Source organism: Sphaerodactylus townsendi, linkage group LG04 (assembly GCF_021028975.2).
Source record: "Sphaerodactylus townsendi isolate TG3544 linkage group LG04, MPM_Stown_v2.3, whole genome shotgun sequence".
In the NCBI taxonomy this organism is placed as follows: Eukaryota; Metazoa; Chordata; class Lepidosauria; order Squamata; family Sphaerodactylidae; genus Sphaerodactylus; species Sphaerodactylus townsendi.
In genome coordinates this window covers 1979596-2005547 of record NC_059428.1, presented here as the reverse complement: position 1 = coordinate 2005547, position 25952 = coordinate 1979596, and the positions used below count along the sequence as shown (strand labels likewise).

General features: G+C 48.2%; 1 protein-coding gene across 1 annotated transcript; it reads left to right on the top strand.

Annotated features, from left to right (window-relative positions):
• Positions 1-3070: 3070 nt before the first annotated feature.
• On the top strand, positions 3071-24859 carry LOC125430761 (disintegrin and metalloproteinase domain-containing protein 9-like). The gene is made up of 11 exons (XM_048492964.1): positions 3071-3094; positions 4364-4425; positions 6922-7000; positions 8552-8628; positions 10952-11150; positions 13846-13914; positions 16867-16938; positions 19953-20122; positions 22304-22382; positions 22987-23138; positions 24670-24859. Exons 3-11 carry the CDS (start codon positions 6941-6943, stop codon positions 24857-24859), a joined length of 1068 nt encoding a protein of 355 aa, XP_048348921.1. The 5' UTR covers positions 3071-3094; positions 4364-4425; positions 6922-6940.
• Positions 24860-25952: the final 1093 nt, after the last annotated feature.

The following is a 25952-nucleotide window of genomic DNA, read 5'->3' as shown; positions in this document are numbered from 1 at the left end:
TGGCTCCTCAGCTCTGGTGGGTGGGGAGCCCAGCAGTGTTGCCAATCTCCAGGTGGGGCCTGGAGTTCTCCATGAATGACGCTGAACTGCCTCCCTGGAGCCAACAGTGCCTCTGGAGGGCCAACTCTATGACCTACCATAGACTCTTAGTGAAATCCCACCCCATAAGTCTGTGTCCCAGGGGGGGCCTCACCTGTGCAAGCCTCCAGGGAATTTCCCCAGGCTGGGAGTTGGGAACCCTACCATAGACTCTAGTGAAATCCCCACCCCATAAAGTCTGTCCTGTGTGGGGGCCTCCATTAAAAAAGCTCCAGAAATTTCCCAAGGCTGGAGTTGGGAGACCCTAGACTCTTAGGTAGAAATCCACCCATAAGTCTGTCCTGCTTAGGGGCCACCACCCAAAGCTTTTTTCCAGGAATTTCCCAGGCTGGAGTTGGGAACCCTACCATAGACTCTTAGTGAAATCCCACCCCATAAGTCTGTCCTGTGGGGGCCTCGCCCCAAAAGCTCCAGGAATTTCCCAGGCTGGAGTTGGGAACCCTACCATAGACTCTTAGTGAAATCCCACCCCATAAGTCTGTCCTGTGGGGGCCTCTGAAAAACCAGGGCAGGCTGGAGTTGGGAACCCTACCATAGACTCTCAGTGAAATCCCACCCCATAAGTCTGTCCTGTGGGGGCCTCGCCCCAAAAGCTCCAGGAATTTCCCAGGCTGGAGTTGGGAACACTTTGCTAGAGGGCTGTATACAGATCTGGAGAAATGGAGGGATTGTTGCCAGCTCTGTGTTGTGAAATTCCTGGAGATCTGGTCTGGGGGGGGGGGGGGGCTTCAGCAGGGGACATAAGACCCCCCCTCCCCCGCCTCAAAAAAGCAGAAATTTTATCCCAGGGAACTGATCTCTCTGGGTCACTGTAATTCCAGGGGGTTTCCAGACCTCACCTGGAGGTTGGCAACCTTGTGTCACCTGTAATGATGATGAAGACCAGAAACTGGATGGGGAGTGAGATATCGACGGGCGGCTGTTGGCTGAAAGGGCCTGAGATGTTGGGCATGGGGGTGCCAGCTCCAGCACGGGGAAAGCATTTCTTGCAGGGTTCCGAACTTCCAGGCAATGGCTGGAGACCTTCCGGGATAGGGAACTTGTGTTGGGTTTGCACGAAACTGACACAACGGCAATGCTTTGGTTTGGGAGTTGACTTGCTCCCAGCGGTTCGAAGGCCTTCCCCCAGTGGTGGGATTCAGCCAGTTCGCACCGGTTTGGTAGAACAAGTAGAAGAGAAGAAGAAGAGTTTGGATTTATATCCCCCCCTTTCTCTCCTGCAGGAGACTCAAAGGGGCTGACAATCTCCTTGCCCTTCCCCCCCCACAACAAACACCCTGTGAGGTGGGTGGGGCTGAGAGAGCTCCGAGAAGCTGTGACTGGCCCAAGGTCACCCAGCTGGCGTGTGTGGGAGTGCCCAGGCTAATCTGAATTCCCCAGATCAGCCTCCACGGCTCAGGCGGCAGAGCGGGGAATCAAACCCGGTTCCTCCAGTTTAGAATGCACCTGCTCTTAACCTCCTACGCCACTGCCCCCCCCCAGCTCCTGTGCCCCCCACAACCCACTTGAGCTGGGGGGATCGCAGCAGCCGGAGGGCACAGCAGCTAGCAGGTCCGCGGCTTGTCGCCAGCTGCTGCCACCCCCGGCGCACAATCTATTGGCGGTAGCCCTGCTGCCTCATCTTTGGAGACAGCAGGGCCACCGCCGATGGAGGTTGGGGGGGCGGGGGCGGAAGCAGCTGGTGGCAAGCAGTGGGCCCGCTGGCTGCTGCAGCCCCCCCAACCCCTGGTCAACCTCTATTGGCGGTGGCCCTGGCCGTTTGATGCGGGGGCGGCGGCAGCCAGAGGCAAGTCATGGCAAACCCCGCCGGCTGCCTCCCCCGTCACCCCGCCACCCCCGCTCAACTGGAACCAGTTGTTAAATTATTTGAACCCCGCCACTGCCTTCCCCCGCCAACTTTCATCCTTCCTGGGGGGCCCCAAGAGGGGGAATGATGGGCATTTGGCAGGGAGCAGCAACTGGAAAGCTCTGGGCAAAATCTGCCCGTCGGATCATCCACTTAGAGCAAAGGTGTCAAACTCGCGGCCCTCCAGATGTTATGGACTACAGTTCCCATCATCCGCTGCCAGCATGCTGGCAGTGGATGATGGGAACTGTAGTCCATAACATCTGGAGGGCCACGAGTTTGACACCTGCGACTTGGAGCCAAACACCACCTTAATAAAGCAGTATCCACGGCATTGTGCTCCACGAGTTTGACACCTGCGACTTGGAGCCAAACACCACCTTAATAAAGCAGTATCCACGGCATTGTGCTCCATTGTGTGAGCAGCAGTGGCGTAGGAGGTTAAGAGCTCATGTATCTAATCAGGAGGAACCGGGTTTGATTCCCCGCTCTGCCGCCTGAGCGGTGGAGGCTTATCTGGGGGATTCAGATTAGCCTGTGCACTCCCACACACACCAGCTGGGTGACCTTGGGCTAGTCACAGCTTCTCGGAGCTCTCTCAGCCCCACCTACCTGACAGGGTGTTTGTTGTGAGGGGGGAAGGGCAAGGAGATTGTCAGCCCCTTTGAGTCTCCTGCAGGAGAGAAAGGGGGGATATAAATCCAAACTCTTCTTCTTCTTCCTGCCCATGCTGAGGACAATGGGATTTCAGAAGTGTAATAACTGCAGGCAGGATTTACAACCCCGGTAGGCTTGCCAATTTCCTGGTGGAGTCTGGAGATCCCCCAGAATTGCAACTGATATCCAGAAGATAAAGATGAATTCCCCTGGAGAAAATGGCAACTTTGGAAGGGGGGGGGGGCTCTCCAACTGAGGTCCCTCCACTCCCCAAATTCCAGCTCACCAAATCTCCAGGAATTGCTTAACCCAGAGTTGGTAACCCTGAGCCCAGAATGTGTGTGCTGCCAAATGCAGCCCTGGAAAAGGGCAGAGGAATGCAAACATTTCTTTTCTGTTTCTTTGTTAGGTTCTGTAAAATCTTCCAGATATGTTTACACCGAAATAATAGTGCCAAAGCAACTGAAATCAAAAGAGCATTTCCAGACAGAGGTAATGTACTTTTCAAGAGTAGAAAATGCTCGTTTGGGGTTCAAGTCACATTTGGTTTGCCCCCCAACATTGCTCAGATGTTATGCCTTCTAAAATGTTCTGATCTTCCACACAGAGGCGTAGGGGGGGAAATGCCGCCCAGGGCAAAACCTGTCAAGACCAGTACAGAGCTAACAACCTGGGCCATAAAAATGATGCCAGTTCCGTGTTCTCTGCCAAACTTTTATCTATCCACCATATTCAAAAAATGCAGGATGGGCGCACTGAGTCAACACAGCCAATCCACTTTTACACCCTAAGGGCTAACACACTTGCCCTGAGACAACAACGCATTTTAAGTCTTTATAATGAAAATTCTTGTGTTTACATACATACAAAACTACTCCTTGAATCTCTAACCCAAATAATGCTTTTAGCTTACAATATACATGCTCATATAACTACAGTGTGTGCAATACAAATATTACCAACATAAATCTAGAGAGAGCAGCAGTGGCGTAGTGGTTAAGAGCAGGTGCATTCTAATCTGGAGGAACCGGGTTTGATTCCCCGCTCTGCCACTTGAGTTGTGGAGGCTTATCTGGGGAATTCAGATTAGCCTGTGCACTCCCACACATGCCAGCTGGGTGACCTTGGGCTAGTCACAGCTTTTCGGAGCTCTCTCAGCCCCACCCACCTCACAGGGTGTTTGTTGTGAGGGGGGAAGGGCAAGGAGATTGTCAGCCCCTTTGAGTCTCCTGCAAGAGAGAAAGGGGGGATATAAATCCAAACTCCTCCTCCTCCTCCTCCTCCTCCTCCTCCTCCTCTTCTTCTTCTTCTTCTTCTTCTTCATTATCTATCATCATTTCATATTTGGGTTTGGGCTAACCAAACTCCAGTAAATTTGGTTTTGGAATTCTTTCAGTGGCCCGATACTTGTAGCTCTAATATACAAAACTCTCAAAGGAGTGTGTATTAATAATATTTTACTCTGGCTCTTCCAAGACTACAGCAGAAAGCAGTCAGCTTAATGGATATTGTATTAATTTTATTACCATTTTATTGATTATAATATGATGTAGGTATAAGCATCTCTGATCTTTAATATATTTTAAGCTCTGTATGCTGTTGCAAATTTTGATCTTTGACCATAATAAGTTATTCTTCTCATCATTATTCCTTGATCTAGGTATTTTGGATGTTGGGGTGGGGGTGGCGACTGAAATGACAATGAATGGGTCAACACTGCTAATAAGCTGTTCTGCCTTTTCCCCTATCTAAAAACTTTAGACAGATGTGTCTTACATACTCAGAATAGAAGGAAGTTACAAAATCGTTCACCTAAAACATATGTAAGTGACTGATTTATTATTCTGATGTTTATATACTGTTGGATATTCAAAAAGAATGTACAAAGAGATTCTTAAGTAGCAGAGTTGAAATATACAGGGATGCTGAGTTGTCTTTTGTATAAAAATACATTTTACTTAGCTAAAAGGGGCCTACAATCTCCTTTCCCTTCCCCCCCCCCCACAACAAACACCCTGTGAAGTGAGTGGGGTTGAGAGAGCTCTGAACTGTGACTAGCCCAAGGTCACCCAGATGGCATGTGTTGGAGTGCACAAGCTAATCTGGTTCCCCAGATAAGCCTCCACACCTCAAGTGGCAGAGCGAGGAATCAAACCCGGTTCCCCAGATTAGAGTGCACCTGCTCTTAACCGCTACACCACACTGCTGAGTGACCTTGGGTTGGCTCTCTTCGCACTCTCTCAGCCCTACCTGCCTCGCAAGGTGTCCATTATAGGGCGGGGAAGGGAAAGTGATTGTTAGCTGCTTTGAGTCTCCTTAAAGGTAGAGAAAAGTGGGATATAAACACCAACTCTTCTCTCCTGTCGACAGAAGGCCTCGTATTCCTGTACACTTGATGCCCGATTAAATGACCATTTGTGGCAGGAGAAAGTGTTCTTTAGATTAGGTTTCCCTCTGCCTCTTTCTCTCTGGTCAGGTGCACTCTAATCTGGAGGAACCGGGTTTGATTCCCCACTCTGCCACTTGAGGTGTGGAGGCTTATCTGGGGAACCAGATTAGCTTGTGCACTCCAACACACGCCAGCTGGGTGACCTTGGAGCTCTCGGAGCTCTCTCAGCCCCACCCACCTCACAGGGTGTTTGTTGTGGGGGAGGGAAAGGGAAAGGAGTTTGTAAGCCCCTTTGAGTCTCCTTACAAGTGGATACATTTTCTTCTATGGAGAGAACCTGATAAACTGGACCAGTCGGAAACGGACTACGGTTACCAGCTCAGCAACAGAATCTGAATGCATTTCAGCCAATAGTGCATGTCAGGAAATGGAATGGACCATCGCTCTACTGGAAGACTTTGGCATAGGTGAACCTACGCCAATCGTCCTATTTGAGGACAATCAAGCCTGTATTTCCTTGATAGAGACTGAGGACATGAACAACAGAGGCTCCTTCCGCACATGCAGAATAATGCACTTTCAAACTGCTTTCAGTGCTCTTTGAAACTGTGCGGAATAGCAAAATCCACTTGCAAACAGTTGTGAAAGTGGTTTGAAAACACATTATTTTGCGTGTGCGGAAAGGGCAGAAACACTTTGCAATCAAGATCAGAGCAATGAGACAAATGGTGAAGCAGGGACTGATCAGTGTCAATTATTGCCCCTCAGAAGAGATGGTGGCTGACATCTTTACGAAGCCGCTGGGAAGACTGAAGTTTGAGAATCTTCGTGAAAGTTTATGTTTGCAATTCTCTTGGGATTAAATTTATGTTTTTGGAAGTGTGTTGGGCCTAAACACGCGAGAAGGGGTTTGTTAGGATTTGCAACTGTCTGTCACAATCCTGACATTATGGGGTTAACTGTGTGCATGCTAATTAGTTACTGGGGTCACCGTTTTAGGACCAGTTCATTGATTAGGCTATTGGCTAGTTAACCCCTGTGGAAGAAGGCAGGTAGACAAGAGGTTATAAAGTTAACTGTGTTCCTTTGTCTCACACACATGAGGCATGATCTTTGTTGAAGATTCACCTTAAGAGGGAATCTCTGCCTTGCCCATAGGCACCCTGTGGTCCACCTAGGCCAGTGATGGCGAACCTATGGCACGGGTGCCAGAGGTGGCACTCAGAGCCCTCTCTGTGGGCACGCACAAACATCATGTGGGGGGGAAATTGCCCCCCCCCCGACATCTAGGTTGGCCTGGGCCGCTGGGCTCGACTATTAGCATTAAACCTAAGTCCTAGTTTTGGAGAAGCAGTATAGGTAACCCTGTTAAGCGCTGTTAAACCCCACTGATTTTCATGCAAAGAACTAAAGCGCGATCTTTTACCTGGGAGTAAGCTCGATTGCTGGCAATGTGGCTTGCTTCTGAGTAAACCCTCCTACAGTCGTGATTCACCCATTCGAAGAGTTGCAAGGTTGCTTCAAAGCAAAGCCACCGACTACCACCAAGCTTACTCTTGAGTAACGCATGCCTCGGAGCCAACCGTTTTTTCTAAACTAAAACCTCAGTATTCAGGTTAAATTGCCGTGTTGGCACTTTGCGATAAATAAGTGGGTTTTGGGTTGCCATTTGGGCACTCGGTCTCGAAAAGGTTCGCCACCACTGACCTAGGCAATGTAACCAAGTTAGTGCTAGAATAGAAAGTATTCTTTGTCTTTATTCCATGTAACCCTTTTCCCCTTTGTTAGTAAGTAAACTCTTTTTATATAACCACAGCCACGGTCTCAGGGTCCCTTATTTGCACTCCGCTAAGTAATTAATTCCCAACAAGAAGCCCCAAAGAGGACAAGTCACGGCGCCCCTGACTTCTGCTTTCTTTTTACCTTTCAGAACTTTTATAGTTCCAAACATGCCTGTTTATTCTTACAATATGAAAGGAGAGCGGATAGCAGATTATCCATATATTCAGGTAATTTTGTTTTCAGGTAGCCAAAGGTGACAGGAAGCATGGAGTTTTGGGATAAAAATGGATAACTTTGGTAGTAAATTTTGAGGCTGATTACTGTCGATTAGATGATTTTCCTTTCTGTGAGCCGGATGTAACTTAAGACACAAGTTAGATGCACTGTTTATTCCTAGAGTTGCCAACTTCTAGGTGGGTTATCAAAAAGAATATTCTGTACCTTTAAGGCTCAAATACTGTGAAACACAGTTTCCTTAAATAATGCTTAATAAACACCAAGGTATTCCTACCTTCACTATGATATTTTTACTACAACTATAACGTGTGTACCCTTACAATTATATGTCTCAAACACAAACATTCTTTACATAAATTTTAAGTGTACACGCAGGGGTGGCCAACCTACGGTGCTCCAGATGTTCATGGACTACAATTCCCATCAGCCCCTGCAAGCATGGTCAATTGATCCTAAAATCCTAAACATCCACAATTGATCCACAAATCCTAAACATAAAGAGGTATGGTTTGTTGGTCAATTGACCATGCTGGCAGGGGCTGATGGGAATTGAAGTCCATGAACATCTGGAGCACCGTGGGTTGGCCACCCCAGTATACAGTAAACAAGGGCTGGAGCTTAGAGATATCGGGGTTTGATTTATGTAGTGCTTTGATCTCAACATTGTATGTGCATATTATTCATTCGGTGGTGGGCGTATGTAGAGTTTATAGCATTTAATACTTTCACGTCTTCACATATTAAATGGGTGTGGCAGGCAGAGTGCAACGCGTTCTGTGATCCTCTGATGTTGTACGTTGCATCCCATCCCTCCCGTTTCTCAACTCTGCTTTCAGGACAGGGCAGTTGGGTGATTTGCTTGGTTTTGTAAATCGCTTCCAGGTTTTTCCTCATCTGCAAAACCTCTGCTCATTTTGGCCTGGAGCCCATAGATCTGTTCCCCCATCAGCAAGACTCCCCCCACCCAGAGGTGGGATCCAGCAGGTTCTCACAGGTTCCCGAGAGTAGGTTACTAATTATTTGTGTGTGCCGAGAGGGGGTTACCAATTGGTGATTTTGCCACGTGATTTTTGCCTTAGTTACGCCCCTCCTCTCAGCAGTAGCGTGCAGAACTTGGAGCAGTCTATCAGGAGGTGCACCGGCGTGCGTGGCAGCCTGCACCTGCATGCATTCATTTCCCACCCAAGGACTTGCGCAGCGGCTGCGTCCTTGCCACAGCCCCGCTCAGGAATGCCCCGCCCATGGAATGCCCGGCCACGCCCCCGTCATGCCCCACCCAGCCCCATTGGCGCTACGCCACAGTTTGAATCCCACCACCCTGGGAACCTGTTGCTAAAATTTTTGGATCCCACCACTGCCCCCACCCCCAAGGGGCTGTTCCACTGGCGGAAGAGCCTGTAGCAACGACGGAAAACTCTTTCGGCTGGAGGAAAAGCATCGTCATTCACAAAACAGACTTGTAGGACCCAGTCTCTAGTTGGCAGACTTTTCTCTTTGCCTTCACTGGAGCCTGTTCTAAAGATGTCCATTGTGTCTTGCAGGATGATTGCTATTATAATGGATACGTGGAAGACGTCGCAGACTCACAGGTTGTCCTCTCCATCTGCAACGGGCTTTGGTAATACAGGACCGCAGTTAAAACAGGAAAACGCTTAATAGTTCTATGTATTGTTTTTTTTAAATTATCACTTTATTAAATAAATTAAAATGTGTTACAACAATGGGTCATGCATGTTATACATAGATTAAAAGAAATTATATATGTTGTACATACTTCTTTCTTACAATCGGCATACTTTCTATAACCTTTTGCTTTGATTCTCCCTGAATGGGAGTATATAATTGCCGAATAATTAAATAAGGCTTCTCTTCCTAAATACCCTACCTATCCTATAAACAGATTTACGGAAAGTTTAACAGACAGAGCTTCACTTGAATGGCATTACGCTACTAACTTTGTAACATTAAATAATAAGTTTATCTATCTCAGTTCCATCTTTTATGTATTGTTCGATGTATTGTTGAAGGTTTTCACGGCCTGAATCAACGGGCTGTTGTGGGTTTTCTGGGCTGTGTGGCCGTGGTCTGGTACATTTTGCTCCTAACATTTCACCTGCGCTTACGGCTGGCATCTTCAGAGGCACGCCATGCTTCTTACCTTGATGAGCCTCTTAAGATGCCGGCCAAAGATAGGGGTGAAACATTAGGGGAAAATACTACCAGACCACAACTATGCAGCCTGGAAGGCCCACAACAGCCAGTTTTATAATTCAGTGTGAGTGTTTTCACTGGAGTCTTTTTAAAATGTGGTCCATCATGCCTTCCAGCAGTGGCGTAGGAGGTTAAGAGCTCGTGTATCTAATCTGGAGGAACCGGGTTGGATTCCCAGCTCTGCCGCCTGAGCTGTGGAGGCTCATCTGGGGAATTCAGATTAGCCTGTGCACTCCCACACACGCCAGCTGGGTGACCTAGGGCTAGTCACAGCTTCTCTGAGCTCTCTCAGCCCCACCTACCTCACAGGGTGTTTGTTGTGAGGGGGGAAGGGCAGGGAGATTGTAAGCCCCTTTGAGAAAGGGGGGATATAAATCCAAACTCCTCCTCCTCCTCCTCCTCCTCCTCCTCCTCCTCCTCCTCCTCCTCCTCCTCCTCCTCCTCTTCTTCTTCTTCTTCTTCTTCAGCCACTGCCAGTGCAGATTTTTAGCCAACTGGTCCCTTAAGGACAATTTGCAGCTGCAATCTGAGTACTGTCACCCTTATGCCAAAGGCACGTATGTGCATTTTTTGGCAGTTTTTATCTAACTGTATTTCCATGTTGTTCGTTTTACACCATCTAAGCTGTCACATTACGACTGAACTGCCACCCATCCCCAGATTTCCCAACCCACACCTGGAAACCACACTGAATTAAAACCCACAAACTCACCGGGAGCAACCTTCGTCTTCCCATCTGGCCTGTTGACCATTGATTTTGTTAAAAGTCTGAAATTGATGGGGGGGAGGGTAAAAAGGCATTGGAGGGGGCCACATAAAACAGCGTCATGGTATCGGAAAAGAATAATCCTAGCTTGCTTTCTGGAATATGAATTTAGGGACTCATGGTGTAGCCAGCGTGGTGTAGTGGTTAAGAGCAGGTAGATTCTAATCTGGAGAACCGGGTTTGATTCCCTACTCTTCCACCTGAGTGGCAGAGGCTTATCTGGTGAACCACTCCTACATTCTGCACTCCTCCATTCCTGGGTGACCTTGGGCCAGTCACAGTTCTCTTAGAGCAGCGGTTCTCAACCTGGGGGTCGAAGGACCCTTTCCCAGGGGTCGCCTAAGACTCTCTGCATCAGTGTTCTCCATCTGTAAAATGGATAAATATTAGGGTTGGGGGCAGTGGTGGGATCCAAAAATTTTAGTAACAGGTTCCCATGGTGGTGGGATTCAAACTGTGGCGTAGCGCCAATGGGGCTGGGCAGGGCACGACGGGGGCGTGGCCGGGCATTTCAGGAGTGGGGCGTTCCTGGGCAGGGCTGTGGCAAGGACGCAGCCACTGCGCCGGTCCTTGGGTGGGAAATGGATGCACGCAGGTGCAGGCTGCCATGCACACTGGTGCACCTCCTGCTAGACTGCTTCAAGTTCTGCGCGCTACTGCTGAGAGGAGGGGCGTAACTAAGGCAAAAATCACGTGGCAAAATCACCCATTAGTAACCCTCTCTCGGCACACACAAATAATTAGTAACCTACTCTCGGGAACCTGTGAGAACCTGCTGGATCCCACCTCTGGTTGGGGGTCACCACAACATGAGGAACTGTATTAAAGGGTCGCGGCCTTAGGAAGGTTGAGAACCACTGATGTAGCACAACTCCTTCAATATTAGCCCCATGAGCTGGCGGAGCGTTCATCTGTTTTTGAGTTGATTCCCGGTGTTGATGTTGAGGGCTTGTCTTCCTCTCAGGGGATATGTGCGGATCGAGACCTTAAACTACGAAATCGAACCCATCGAGAGTTCTTCCACATTTCAACATATTATTTATCGAAGAGCTCAAGAGGAGCGCGAGCCCTGCCGGGGAATCCTGCAAGATGGAGCCAATTTGACCAATCTGGCATCGATTCCGACGGTGTTCGATGATAACTCAGACTCCTCCGACAGGGAGGTGAGTTGTTGGGGATTTCTTGGTTTGGCATTTTTTTGGGAAACCTCTTAATGGATATGATGTTTCAAAAGTGGCAAGAGTTTGGGGGCGTCGAATGATGTGTTCCTTGGGGAGGCGAGGGAAAAGGGGGCATCTGTCGTGACCCTCTGATGTCTTAGCCTGGGTCCTGCCATATTTCTAGCCATTGAAAGCTTCCAGTTCGAATGGCTTTGTGCTAGACACCCTCATCTCTTGCGGCTGCAGACGGGTGGAGTGAAACCCATTAGGTCACAGGTGTCAAACTTGTGGTCCTCCAGATGTTATGGACTACAGTTCCCATCATCCCCTGCCAGCAGTATGCTGGCAGGGGGATGATGGGAACTGTAGTCCATAACATCTGGAGGGCCGCGAGTTTGACACCTATGCAATTAGATCCTCGCCCCCTCTTCCTAGTTCTCATCACTGTCGGAGGTGTGTGTGGCTGTGTTCCCTCCTCCCTCTAGGAATGTGTGTGTGTCTTCTCGCCTTTGGAGAGGGAAAGTGGGGAGGGGTGTCTGAGTGTCTCTGCTGGGGGTTATAATCTTTGCCTGTCACCTTGTATTCAATTTAAACAATACAGTCATCAGCTTTCCTATGCTTGTCATCAATAAACAAGATTTAGAGTCCTAGAGTTGGAAGAGACCCCCAGGGGCCATCTAGTCCAACCTCCTGCCATGCAGGAACACACCATCAAAGCACTCCTGACAGATGGCCATCCAGCCTCTCTTTAAAAACCTCCAAAGAAGGAGACTCCGCCACCCTCTGAGGGAGTGGATTCCACTGTCGAACAGTCAGGAAGTTCTTCCAGATGTTTTGGGGGAATCTCATTTCCTTCACCTTGTAAGCCCCTTTGAGAACCAGACTTCAGGTCCTGGTCTCTGGAGCAGCAGAAAACAAGTTTGCTCCCTCTTCAACATGACATCCCTTTGCTCCCTCTTCAACATGACATCCCTTCAGATATCTAAACTTGGCTATCATGTCCTTCACTTCTTCAGACCAAACATCCTCAGGTCCTTAAACCTCTCTTTGTAGGGCACGGATTCCAAACCTTTTCCCATTTTGGTTGCCCTCTTCTGGACTTGTTCCAGCTTGTCAATATCCTTCTTAAATTGCGGTGGCCAGAACTGAACTACAAGGTAGGGCAGGATACAAGTCAAAGTAAAGTTGGAGCGTTGTGTGGTTTCCGGGCTGCGTGGCCGTGTTCCAGTAGCATTTTTTCCTGACGTTTCGCCTGCCTCTGTGGCTGGCTTCTTCAGAGGATCCTCTGAAGAGGCCAGCCACAGATGCAGGCGAAATGTGAGGAGAAAATGCTACTGGAACACGGCCATGCAGCCCGGAAACCACACAGCACCCCAGTGATTCTGGCCGTGAAAGCCTTCGACAATACATTAAAGCGAAGTTGTTCTTGGGTAGTGTGTAGGGCACGGTAGACGGTGGAGAACTTCCCGAGGAGTTGAGGTTGGGCTGTGGCTCAGTGGTAGAGCAGCGGCTTGGCACGTGTAAGGTCCCAGGTTCAATACCCGGCATCTCCAGTTAAAAGGATCAATGTAAGGTTTCATCTGTTGCCGGCAGGGGGGAATAGCCTTGGGTGGAATTCCTCGGCCTCGTTGGGCACGCTGCCGAGTGTGAAGCATACTTTCGTTATCTGCTTGCTTAACCTTGCTTTCTGTCTGTGTGAAACCGTCTCACAGCTCTTCGGGTGGGAATGGCTAAATGTTTATCTTATATATAAGATATATATCTTATATTTTATTTATTTATTTATTTATTTATTTATTTATTTATTTATTTATTTATTTATTAGGCTTATATACCGCCCAACCCCCAAAGGGCTCTGGGCGGTGAACAACATAAGATTCAGTACAAAAAACATAAAATCAAATATAATTTAACCACTAAATACATAAGTTAAAAGCAGCAATTCATACATAATACAACAATGTAATATAACAATGCCCGCTAAATCCCTCTTAGACCCTCCCAATAGGGGAGAGAAAAAAGGGTGGGTCCTACAGGTGGTAATGGACCCTGTACATAAGATAGGGAGGGTGGGGGGCAATTTCAGCGGCTGGACACTCCAAAGGCCCGGCGGAACAACTCTGTCTTGCAAGCCCTGTGGAACTCGCCAAGGTCCCGCAGGGCCCGGACAGCTGGAGGAAGAGAGTTCCACCAGGCAGGGGCCAGGGCTGTAAAGGTCCTGGCCCGAGTGGAGGCCAGCCGCATCATGGAGGGGCCAGGGACTGTCAGCAAGTTGGCCTCCGCTGAGCGCAGAGGCCTAGTAGGGACATATGGGGTAATGCGGTCCCGAAGGTATGAGGGTCCCAGGCCGCGTAAGGCCTTAAAGGTAAGCACCCATACCTTGAAGATGATTCGGAATTCAACCGGATCTTAGTCCTTTGGCGGGAACTGGGAGCCCGTAAAAGCGGCTACTCGTGAGGGGGGGGCTCCAGATCCCGCATTGTCTGTAGTCGATCCAGAATGCCAACTCAATAAAGAACTCGTACAGTTACTTTGGGTCTGGACCTTGCTGATTCGTTACACTCAATTAATAGATGTTCCGAAAGACTTCCACCAGAGAGCAGCCAACAGCCTGAGCAGACAATAACAGCCTTGAGCTCTTAACCACCACCAAGCGGTATAAAAATTGAAACAAACAAATGTGTGCATTTTATTGCAGGGGGACCGCCTTGAATCTCACACAACTGACAGATACCTGGAGTTCTACTGTGTTGTGGACAGAAGCAAGGTAATCGCTCCGTGTTTATGTGGTTCCAAAGTCTGATTTGATTTTTGTTCAATTTCATACCCCGCCCTCCTCTGCCTATCGCCAGACTCAGGAGGGCTTACCTACATTATCATTAAAAAAATTCAACATATGCTGTTTGAATGAAATAGCATTGAAACATTAACTACCACAACACAAGCCTTTATTGGCATATAAAACAGGATGACATTTTAAAACAAAACAAGGTTAAGAAATACAGTCAAAATTACTAATTTCCAGTATAAAATTTGCAACTGTTTCACAAAAGAGCACATCAGAGCTGTTCAGGAGATTGGGTATCTTATAACACTCAGGCCACTGGGAACATTGCAAGGAAATGGAATTCGTGTATTTCATGCGTATCTTATTGTATTTAGGGCATAGAAACAAAGAACTGTCAAGTGTTTCAACCGTAGTCATATCGCATGAACAAACTCTTTTAGAACGTTCCATATTCTTAAATCTTCCCTCCAGCAGAGCTGATGGCAGCACATTACCTCTTGCAGTAGCCGAGGCTCTCCTCTGGGTGGGATTAATCAGCAGACGAAGATATGCTGCCATAATTCCACGCTCGCATGGGATTAATAATGTAGTCGGAGAACAGGTTGTCTTGGCAGCACGAGTCAAATTGTGAAAGTCAAGATCCAAGAGCCTGTTCTTAACTAGTCTGAAGCCTTCCACCTTTGTGAGCAAAAGGAGTGATTCCAAGGGGAAACCAATAGCTTCAACCTTTCTAAAGATCAAAGTATACCATTCTGAAATAAAGTGATCTGATAACAGAGAGGGAAACATTAACTAATTCAATACAATAAAACAACAAGATTTATTTGGTTGGTTGGTTGGTTGGTTGGTTGGTTGGTTGGTTGGTTGGTTGGTTGGTTGGTTGGTTGGTTGGTTGGTTGGTTGGTTGGTTGGTTGGTTGGTTGGTTGGTTGGTTGGTTGGTTGGTTGGTTGGTTGGTTGGGAGAGGAGACGTCTGAGAGGGGATATGATTGAAGTCTATAAAATTATGCATGGGGTTGAAAATGTTGACAGAGAGAAATTTCTCTCTCTTTCTCACAATACTAGAACCAGGGGGCATCCATTGAAAATGCTGGGGGGAAGAATTAGGACTAATAAAAATAAACACTTCTCCACGCAATGTGTGATCGGTATTTGGAATATGCTGCCACAGGAGGTGGTGATGGCCACTAACCTGGATAGCTTTAAAAAGGGCTTGGGCAGATTTATGGAGGAGAAGTCGATCTATGGCTACCAATCTTGATCCTCTTTAATCTGAGATTGCACCAGGTGCTCGGGAGCAGCAGCAGCAGAAGGCCATTGCTTTCGCATCCTGCATGTGAGCTCCCAAAGGCACCTGATGGGCCACTGCGAGTAGCAGAGTGCTGGACTAGATGGACACTAGTCTGATTCAGAAGGCTAGTTCTTATGTTCTTATCTTCTTATGTCATTTGATGCAATATAAATGCTCTCGCATCAAAGTGCCATGTTTAATAATGGTTTTGACAACAGCAGCTCTTAAGAGTGAATGATCATTCTCATATTCATTGGGACTATTTTCTAAGGTGGAAGCATACTATTCTCTGAACTGTCGCACCCCAACTGACGACACTTTTATCTTTCATTGGAAGAGAGTATAGTTGTGCATCATTTTTATGCTGTTTCACAGTTTCACAGAGGCAGCAGTGGCATAGTGGTTAAGAGCAGGTGCATTCTAATCTGGAGGAACCGGGTTTGATTCCCCACACTGCCGCTTGAGCTGTGGAGGTTTATCTGGGGAATTCAGATTAGCCTGTGCACTCCCACACATGCCAGCTGGGTGACCTTGGGCTAGTCACAGTTCTTCTGAGCTCTCTCAGGCCCACCCACCTCACAGGCTGTTTGCTGTGAACGGGGAAGGGAAAGGAGATTTTAGTCTCCTACCAGAGTCTCCTACAAGAGAGAAAGGGGGGATATAAATCCAAACTCCTGCTCCTGCTCCTGCTCCTGCTCCTGCTCCTGCTCCTGCTCCTGCTCCTCCTCCTCCTCCTCCTCCTCCTCCTCCTCCTCCTCCTCCTTCTTCTTCTTCTTCTTCTTCTTCTTCTTCTTCTTCTTCTTCTTCTTCTTCTTCTTCTTCTTCCTTTTATCTCACCTGTCTCTATCAAAGAACCTGTGTGTTTCACCATTCACCCTGGCCCCTGCCTGGTGGGACACACTTCCATCAGCTGTGCGGGCCCTGCAGGATCTTGGTGATTTCCGCAGGGCCTGTAAGACTAAGGTGACCAGGGCGGGAAACGGCAGCGCCCCAGAAGGCCGTGCTCCTGCGGCCACGTGCGCGAGAGGCTGCCGCACTGCCTTGCACCCCAGAAGGCAGCGCGGCAGCTTCCCTAAAATCGGGACAATGGAAGGAACCCGCGGGACATGGGACAAATTGTGCTGGTTATGGACTGTCCCCGGGCTAAAGTTGGACGGCTGGTCAGCCTATGTAAGACTGAATTGTTCCACCAGGCTTTTGGGGAGGCAAGCTGCGGATTGGATGCCCCTGTGTTGCGTGCCGTACCATCATCGGCATTACCAATGCGACATCTTTTCGATACTGTCTGTCCCCTCCCGGCCTAAGGAGCGGGCGCCCTCATCAGTATCATTTTTATTGGGTTTGAAATGCTGCTATCTTATATTGAGTTGAGTTATGCATTTTAATTATTTTTTAATTATTTATTGTGCACTATTGTTTTTAGTTGCCGTTCTGCTGTACCCCGCCCAGAGCCCTTCGGGGGTGGGCGGTTTATCAAGTTTAATAACTAAAATAATAATAATACGCCCGCTTTCATTTTGTGAGCCACCTTGAGCAGACAATACGGCATACAAGTAATCTAAATAAATAAACATGTATTATTTAAACAGTTGGTACTGATTCACACATTGCTTTTTTCCCCCTTCTATGTTTCTCAACAAGCTTTTCATTAGACGGCAGAACGAAACTCAGTTGGTGCGGAACATACTCATTATTATGGCTGATGTTCATAGTGTAAGTACCTTGGAGGCAGCGGTGGGATCCAAAAATTTTAGTAACAGGTTCCCATGGCGGTGGGATTCAAACAGTGGCGTAGCGCCAACGGGGCTGGGCTGGGAACGATAATGGCCGGGCATTCAAGGGCATTAATAATTTCTCTGTTACTGTAAAAAACTCTTACTGTAAAATTTTCTGTTACTGTAATAATTTCTCTGTTACTGTAAAAAACTCTTACTGTAAAAAAAAAGTTCCTAATTTCCAGCTGGTATCTTTCTGTCCATCATTTAAACTCATTCTAGCAAGTCCTATCGTCTGCTGCCAACAGAAACAACGACTTCTCCTCTAATTGACTGCCTGTCAAATACTTAATACTTTCAAATACTTAATTTTGTTTCTAGAAATCAAAAGAAGGAGACTTTCCTTAAACAAGGAACTTGACCATCTTTCTAAAACATGTTTTTAAAACAGCCCAACGGGGAGAATTATCCCGTTTTCTACCTTCGCTAACCAGCCACATAGGAAACAACAGGACTTCATGATTTTTGGACCTAATGGAATTTCTAACGGAAAAGCGGACCCAATTAGTAACCCCCTCTCGGCACACACAAATAATTAGTAACCCCCTCTCGGGAACTGGTGAGAACCTGCTGGATCCCACCTCTGCTTGGAGGGGTTTAAAATTAAAGCTAGGTTTTACTTATTCAGCATTAATATTCCGAAATTCTTGCATGCTAGGATTTTTAAAGGCCTGCAGGTTATGGGCTGCAAAGAAACCGATGAAAAACATTTTTTAAATTAAATGCTGATTTTTCTGCTCTGAACTTTCTGCCCCAAAATTTCCTTGTCGAATGCAAATCAGATGGAATTTATTATTACCGTATCTCAGCTCACTCAAATTGAAGGACCTACCTATGGGTTGTGACAGACACTTCTAGCAGAGGGGTAACGGCTAGGAAATTATGCAAGCGTTAGGTAGCAACGTCTCAGTTTCCAAATTTATTTAAGAACATAAGAACGAGCCTGCTGGATCAGCCCAGAGTCCATCTAGTCCAGCACTCTGCTACTCGCAGTGGCCCACCAGGTGCCTTTGGGAGCTCACCTGCAGGAGGTGAAAGCAATGTTTAATAAATAATAATAATAATAACAATGGCAATTTATTTATTTAGCCCATTTATTTATTTAGCCCATTTATTTAGCTTATTTATTTAGCCCATAGGTGTCAAACTCGCGGCCCTCCATATGTTACGGACTACAGTTCCCATCATCCCCTGCCAGCATCACGCTGGCAGGATGTGAAAGCAATGTTTCACATTGAATTCCTCATGGATGTGAAAGCAATGTTTCACATTGCATTCCTCACAATGTTTCACATTGCATTCCTCACCTGCAGGATGTGAAAGCAATGTTTAATAAATAATAATAATAATAATAATAATAACAATGGCAATTTATTTATTTAGCCCATTTATTTATTTAGCCCATTTATTTAGCTTATTTATTTAGCCCATATAATAACAAGGGTTCTCCATATAGATCATACAGTTCCCATCATCCCCTGCCAGCATCACGCTGGCAGGGGATGATGGGAACTGTAGTCCATAACATCTGGAGGGCCGCGAGTTTGACACCTGTGAAATTTTAGCCCATGTATTTAGCTTATGTACAGCCTGGCTTTCTCACTGAGCCTCAATGTGGATTCCAGAGTAAAGAAAAAGGAGGGAAATGTGATCCCACAGGATAAGATGCCTAATAAAAAACAGAACAGGGACAAGGTGAAAGATTTATATGGCTGTTTACCCGCTGCTGTATATCCCCGCCCTTCTCTGGCGCGAAAAGTCAGCCCAGTAGCGCTCTTGCTTTCCCCGCAGAAAGCGAGCAGCCTGCACGGGGCAGGAGGAAGCACGTTGGAACAAGAAATGTTGCCCCGATGCGCCTCCTCTCTTGGCGCTCCGTAAAGAGGAAACACGCTGGGACAAGATTTCTTCCCCTGATGCGCTTCCAGTCCCACCGCACGGCCCAGCACTGGTGGGTAATCAGCCTGTGATCTGAAGAGAAACCACAGTATGGAGAAAAGAATTAGAAGTTTGTTTTTACATATGGCATCGGCTGCAAGTATACTTTATGTGCAAAAAATGGAAAGCTTCAGATAGATCTGCAGTAGAAGAATGGGCGGGGGAGAAGGTTTTGGAGCTGGAAGAGATGGCCAAACTCACTCTGTTGCTTTAAGAAAGGAATCTGGTTGAATTTTTGCACAATTGGAAACCATTGATGGATGATTTGGGTACGCCAGAAAAAAAAAGTAAAATGATGATTAGTGGGTTGGAAGGTTAGAGGATTGTTCATATAAGACCTAACAGAAAAAAGTATGTTAATTATTAGTAGTGGTTATTAAGCTGGAATCTTAAATATGTGGATAAAGAGCAAGGGGTAATTTTTTACTGTCGATGTAGTTGTTGGGAGTCTGTATTGTGTTTGGTTGCAATATATTGTGTTTGGTTGCCTGTAAACCGCCCTGAGCCCTTTGGGGGTAGGGCGGTCTAATAAATTGAATTAACAACAACAACAACAACAACGATGATGATGATGACGACGACAACAACAACAACAATAATAATAATGTGTAGCAATCGGCATGCTGGGCGCCATCCCAAAAACACTAGGGCAGCACTTAAAACATCTTCGAATTGACAAAATTAACATCTGTCAAATTCAGAAGGCAGCCCTGCTGGGATCCGCACGAATTCTACGCCAATACATTACAACTTCCTAGGCCTCTGGGTGAGGCTCTAATTGTAATGAAGGCCAACAACCAGCTAAAGATCTGGCAGCTGTGAAATCTACAACAATAATAACAATGTCCTCTTTTGTGATCTTTTTTCTTTGCGTTCCTTTCTCTAAGTGTTCTAAGAAAATTTGAACAGAAAAAAATAATAAGGGAACCGGAGTAGGAATACCAAACAGAAGGTGTTTACAAAATCGTACCTGTTCTACGTGTTAGAAGGAGATCATCTTGTGTGTTCCATTTTCAGATATACCTGGAAATAGGTCTTCATGTTTATTTGGTAGGCTTGGAGCTGTGGACAGAGAAAGACCACGCCAGAATTGGTAAAACGCTCCCCGAAACCCTGCGGGAATTTCAAGCCTACGCCTCCAATCAGCTCCTGCCCCACGTCAATTTCGACCACTCCACCTTGATCACGTGAGATCCCGTCATTTCTTTTCTTTCCCCGCCCTTCGGAAAACGCTCGATGTTTTAATTAGCCTGAAATATTTTGTTTGAGCCGGAATGAGGGCAACCTCATTCTCCTGGATGAGATGAGGAGAGAGGATGAGAGATGAGGAGAGAGATGAAAATTATGCATGGGGTAGAAAATGTGGACAGAGAGAAATTTTTCTCTCTTTCTCACAATACTAGAACCAGGGGGCATTCATTGAAAATGCTGGGGGGAAGAATTAGGACTAATCAAAGGAAACACTTCTTCACGCAACTGTTTGGAATATGCTGCCACAGGAGGTGGTGATGGCAACTAACCTGGATAGCTTTAAAAGGGGCTTGGACAGATTTATGGAGGAGAAGTCGATTTATGGCTCCCAATCTTGATCCTCCTTGATCTCAGATTGCAAATGCCTTTAGCAGACCAGGTGCTCGGGAGCAGCAGCAGCAGCAGAAGGCCATTGCTCTCACATCCTGCAGGTGAGCTCCCAAAGGCACCTGGTGGGCCACTGCGAGTAGCAGAGAGCTGGACTAGATGGACTCTGGTCTGATCCAGCTGGCTTGTTCTTATGTTCTTATGGTCTTATGAGAGGAAAGGGATTAGCCAGCAAGGCCCTGCAGTGCCCTTCTAGGCAGAGGCAGAATCTTCCACCTGGGATTGCCATCCCCAGGTGGAGCTTGGAGACCTCTCAGAATCACAGCTGGTATCTAGGCAAAGGCATACTGGGAGAAAATGGTGCCTGGGGCAACACCTGATCCTGTGCCCCTCCCACTCCCCCCGTGCCCCACTTACAGCCGGCAGAGGGGGCAGTGGCGGTCCTGGGCAGTCTGGAAGGGCTGGGCCTGGTGGGGCCGGGCTGAGGGGCACCCGGCAGGCCTGAAGCAGGCTCCCAGCCTGGCTGCTCCTTCAGCTGGCGGAGAAGGAACCCGGCGATCCCAGCCAGTGGAAAAGGGAGCATGGGGCGGGGGTGCCTCTCTGCAGGAGGGGGCGATTTTGCACCCCCACCTGATCTAATGGGTGGCACCTGAGGACATGGGACCACCCATGCTCCTCTGGCAGATACGCCCTTGTTTCTAGACTACAGAGATCTGTTCCCCTATACCCGTGGTGGCGAACCTTTGGGACTCCATATGTTATGGACTACAATTCCCATCAGCCCTTTCCAGCATGGCTAATTGGCCATGCTGGCAGGGGCTGATGGGAATTGTAGTCCATAACATCTGGAGTGCCAAAGATTCGCCACCACGGCCCTATACCAGGGGTCTGCAACCTGCGACTCTCCAGATGTTCATGGACTACAATTCCCATCAGCCCCTGCCAGCATGGCCGATTGGTTGCAGACCCCTGCCCTAGAGGAAAATGTCTCCATTGGTGGGTGGGCTTTATGGCCGTCTATCCCACAGAGGCCCCTCCCCCCATAAACCCCACCTTTCCCAGACTCCAACCCCTCCAATCTCCAACACTTTCCCAAACCAGAGCGGACAGCCCTACCACCACCTCTACTGAAGTTAATGGTGTAATTCCACCTGCGTTTCCCAGTCTTTTCGACGTCGCGGTACCCTTGACCTCGCTCTTCATATCTCAGGGTACCTTTGAGGTTCATTTGAATTTTTTTTGCATTTTTTTAGGGTTTTTTCCTTTTTTGGCCTGTAGGTGGGGGGAGTGGCAGGCAGGGGGAGGGAAGGGGAGGGGAAAGCAGCATTGACAGCCGCGTTGTTTGTTTGCCTAAATTCGGCTTGGATTTGGGGGGATTTAAAGGGAAAGCTCCCTTTAAATCTACCCCCCCAATCCTCACCGCATTTAGGCAAATAAAACAATGCTGTTTTAAATGTTGTTCAAAGGAAGCCCATGAGGTTTCCAAACCCCCCTCCCCCCGCCCCTTCAAAATCCATTTGATTCCGGTGGGGGGGGGCAGGCGGTAGCATTGTCAGGGTACCCCTGGGACGTTCTCATGGTACCCCAGGGTACCACGGAACCCTGGTTGGGAATCACTGCTGTATATCCTTCCCACTTCTGTTCTGTCGGCAACCGATTCATATTTGGTGGGGCCAGAAGTCTACAAGAACAAAGTTCAACCCATAAGCTAGAGAGATTCATGCACTTTTATCTGAGCTAAAATCGCCTTATTTGCCATTGAACGCCTCTGGTAATATCTCCTCTTATAGGACTCGAGGGGATCATCTTGGAATTACGTCAGCAGAACATTATTGTCAATACAATTTTGCTTCAGTGTCCGTGATTCGAGTAAGTGCCACCGTACTTGTATCAATAATGCATTTCTTAAAATTAAATGATGACCGTTGGGCTGTCTGCCCCGTTTCTTCCTTTCTTTGATATCCTTCCTCCCACCTGAAGAGAATGCAGAGAAATGTACTTAAGGAGGGCCATTTCCAGAGCTCTGACTTAGCCAGCCAGTCCTGACTTATGTTCCACTTTAAAATACTTTTGGTTTTGTGGCGCCAGAGAAACTAAAGTTCATCTTCATGGCCTCTGTGCCACATGAGACGTCACATACGCAGGCCAATGTGTGCCTGCACAGAGGACCACTCAACGGACTACAGGAAGTGCAACTCTGTTTTAAATGTATTCTGACAGAAGCTTGTGGCTTATTTGGCAGATGCCTGAAAGCATTACGTTTGGAAGAACTTTATCCCAACGGGAAAATTAAAATTGAAAGGCACTTACCTGCCTAGGCCAAAGATGTCCAAGAAAGGTCTTTTGACCTGCTTTTGGTTTGTTTAATTTCTCCTCACAGCAGACCTGTCCCCTCGCTCCCTTTTTTCCTTTTCCTTTTTTAAAAAAATTGATCTCCGTATTTTGCTCAGTCTCTTTTGTGAATTGTGTGCAGTCAGTGGGCAGCCTGAAATCTGACGCGGACCAGATTGCGCACGTGCTGGGCCATTCCCTTGGCTTCTTCCATGACGACCTCAGCCAGTACTGTGATTGCGACTGCTTCCAGAAGCCCGGCTCTTGTATCATGCGCTCAGACTACAGCACTGGGTAAGTGGGGCTTCACGCAAATGTTTCAACGATGCCCCCAAAGAAATGGGCTGGGGAAATCAAAGAGGAGGAGGAGGAGGAGTTTGGATTTATACTAAGGTGACCAGATGGTCACCTTGGTGATCCGGGACGGGGGAGGTGGCTGGAGCGCACTGCCTCCTGGGGCTTGCCGTTTCCCACCCTGTCACAGGGCAGCAAACCGCAAGCCCCAGAAGGCCGTGTGCTCCTGCGGCTGCGTGCACATGCGCTCCTGCGGCCGGGGGTGTGGGAGGCTGCCGCACTGCCTTGCACCCCAGAAGGCAGTGTGGCAGCCTCCCAAAAATCGTGGCAATTTGAAGAACCCGCGGGACGCGGGACAAGTTGTTTAAAGGCAGGACGGTCCCACCAAAAGCGGGACGTCTGGTCAGCCTAATTTATACTCTCCCCTGTCTCTCCTGTAAGGAGACTCAAAGGGGCTGACGATCTCCTTTCCCTTCCCCCACCAACAACAAAGTGGGTGGGGCTGAGAGACCTCCGAAGAACTGTGACTAGCCCAAGGTCACCCAGCTGGCATGTGTCGGAGTGCACAGGCTAATCTGGTTCACCAGATAAGTCTCCGCAGCTCAAGCTGCAGAGCAGGGAATCAAACCCGGTTCCTCCAGATTGGAGTACACCTGCTCTTAACCACTACGCCACTGCTGCTCCTTAAAAACCCACCCACGTGCCCTCGCCGGGTCACTGCGTCATGGGAGAGGCCAGGCACGGGGACCTAGCCAGCGGCCGGTGCCCTCCCAAGTGACCCAAGGTGTGTGTCCAGAGACATGGGTGTTGAGGGACCTTTTTCCTTCTCCACAGATCCTACACAGGAGGGTTAAAAACTGATAACTCCTCTGAAGTCCCGTTGCCTGAGAATTGATCCCATGAAAAATCCTGGGAGGGGGTGGGAGCCCTATCTAATAAGCTTGCGCAGTTGTTTCTACTAATCTGGAGAACCAGGGTTGATTACCCACTCTGCCACTTGAGCTGTGGAGGCTTATCTGGTGAACCAGATTAGCCTGTGCACTCCAACACATGCCAGCTGGGTGACCTTGTGCTAGTCACAGTTCTTCGGAGCTCTCTCAGCCCCACCCACCTCACAGGGTGTTTGTTGGGGGGGGGGGGAGAAAGGAAAGGAGATTGTCAGCCCCTTTGAGTCTCCTTACAGGAGAGAAAGGGGAGGGTATAAATCCAAACTACTCCTCCTCTTCCTCTTCTTCTTCTACTACTTCTACTACTACTACTACTAAGCATCTATCTGTAATAAAATAGAAGACGAGTTAGTTGCCATTCCAGATGTTCAGGACAGCCTGATTGTTGGTTCCAATTGTTTACGAATTGTGTCCATTGTAGTTTATATTTGTATTGTAGTATTTTATCTGGCAGAGGTCATCCTGAGCCCAGGATGGAAAAGATGGCCTGTAAACGAAACAGACCAATAAAATAAACGAATAACAGTAAGTGGTATGAGAGGGGAACAGCGCTGTGCCGCATGACAGTGTGCTGTGTGTTCCAGAGCATGTCGAAGGCTCAGCAACTGCAGCAGGCATGTGTATTACGACTTAATAAGGAAACCGGGGAAAGAGTGTCTGCTGAACAAGCCGAAGAAAAGTGGTACTGGAAGCGCTAAGATGTGGTGGAAACGGCTGCGCCCGCGGACTCCCCGGATGAAGCACTGTGGACTGCGGCCATTTCGGCGCAGGTGAGGAGCGCTAAGCCAACACCTGAGCGGAGGTGTGCCGCAAAGGTGTCTAGACGCCGTCTCTTCTCCCTCTGGCTGCTGGTCGCTGGTAGCAGAGGCGTTCCTCCCATTGGGCAAAGTGGGCAGTTGCCCAGGGCGCCCCCTTGTGGTGGGCGCCAAAAATGCAAGTTCGTTTGTGGGATTGTTTTGTATTTTCAGTGTTTTTTCTGTTTTAGGCCTGCAGGGGGCGCAGATTTTAGGCTAGCAGCACCAAAATTTCAGGGATTTTTCAGGAGCGTCTCCTGATGATGTCACCCATGTTTGGTGAGGTTTGGTTTAGGGAGTCCAAAGTTATGGACTCTCAAAGGGAGATGGGGGCTACACCTTTGAGGGTCCATAACTTTGGACCCCCTGAACCAAACTTCACCAAACCTGGGTGGTATCATCAGTAGGGTCTCGTGAAGATATTCTGAAATTTTGGCGCTGCTATCTTAATAATCGCACCCCTGACAGCAGGCACCCCCTGCTGTGTTCAGATTTGTGAGTTGGGGCATGTTCTATAATGGGATGGTGACTTTGAAACGACCTGGTGGAAAAAAAAACATTGTTTGGTCATGATGGAGGAGGGTGGCCACCCATGGGGGGGGCATCAAACTCAGGTTTTGCCCAGGGCTCCAGTTTGCCTAGGTACACCACTGGCTGGTAGGAGGGGGTGAAGCTATTGGCTGCAATTGAACCGGGCCCGGGGCCTAGCTGCTACTTCTCTCACTGGGGAAGCCACCCTGTGCGGGACAACTGAAGCAGCGGCGTGCACTAAGATCACCCTGGAACAGGGGTCTCCAACCTGTGGCTCTCTAGATCAGTGGTTCTCAACCTTCCTAAGGCCGCGACCCTTTAATACAGTTCCTCATGTTGTGGTGACCCCCAACCCCAACATTTATCCATTTTGCAGATGGAGAACACTGGTGCAGAGAGTCTTAGGCGACCCCTGGGAAAGGGTTGTTCAACCCCCAAAGCAGAGGTGGGATCCAGCAGGTTCTCACAGGTTCCCAAGAGTAGGTTACTAATTATTTGTGTGTGCCAAGAGGGGGTTACTAATGGGTGATTTTGCCACGGGA

Excerpts from the sequence above, each read along its gene's own strand:
- LOC125430761 (XM_048492964.1), top strand. The coding sequence starts at position 6,941 with ATGCCTGTTTATTCTTACAATATGAAAGGAGAGCGGATAGCAGATTAT. Across the intron at positions 8,629-10,951 it reads TCCATCTGCAACGGGCTTTG|GGGATATGTGCGGATCGAGA; the intron begins GTAATACAGGAC and ends TCTTCCTCTCAG. Across the intron at positions 23,139-24,669 it reads CGCTCAGACTACAGCACTGG|AGCATGTCGAAGGCTCAGCA; the intron begins GTAAGTGGGGCT and ends TGTGTGTTCCAG.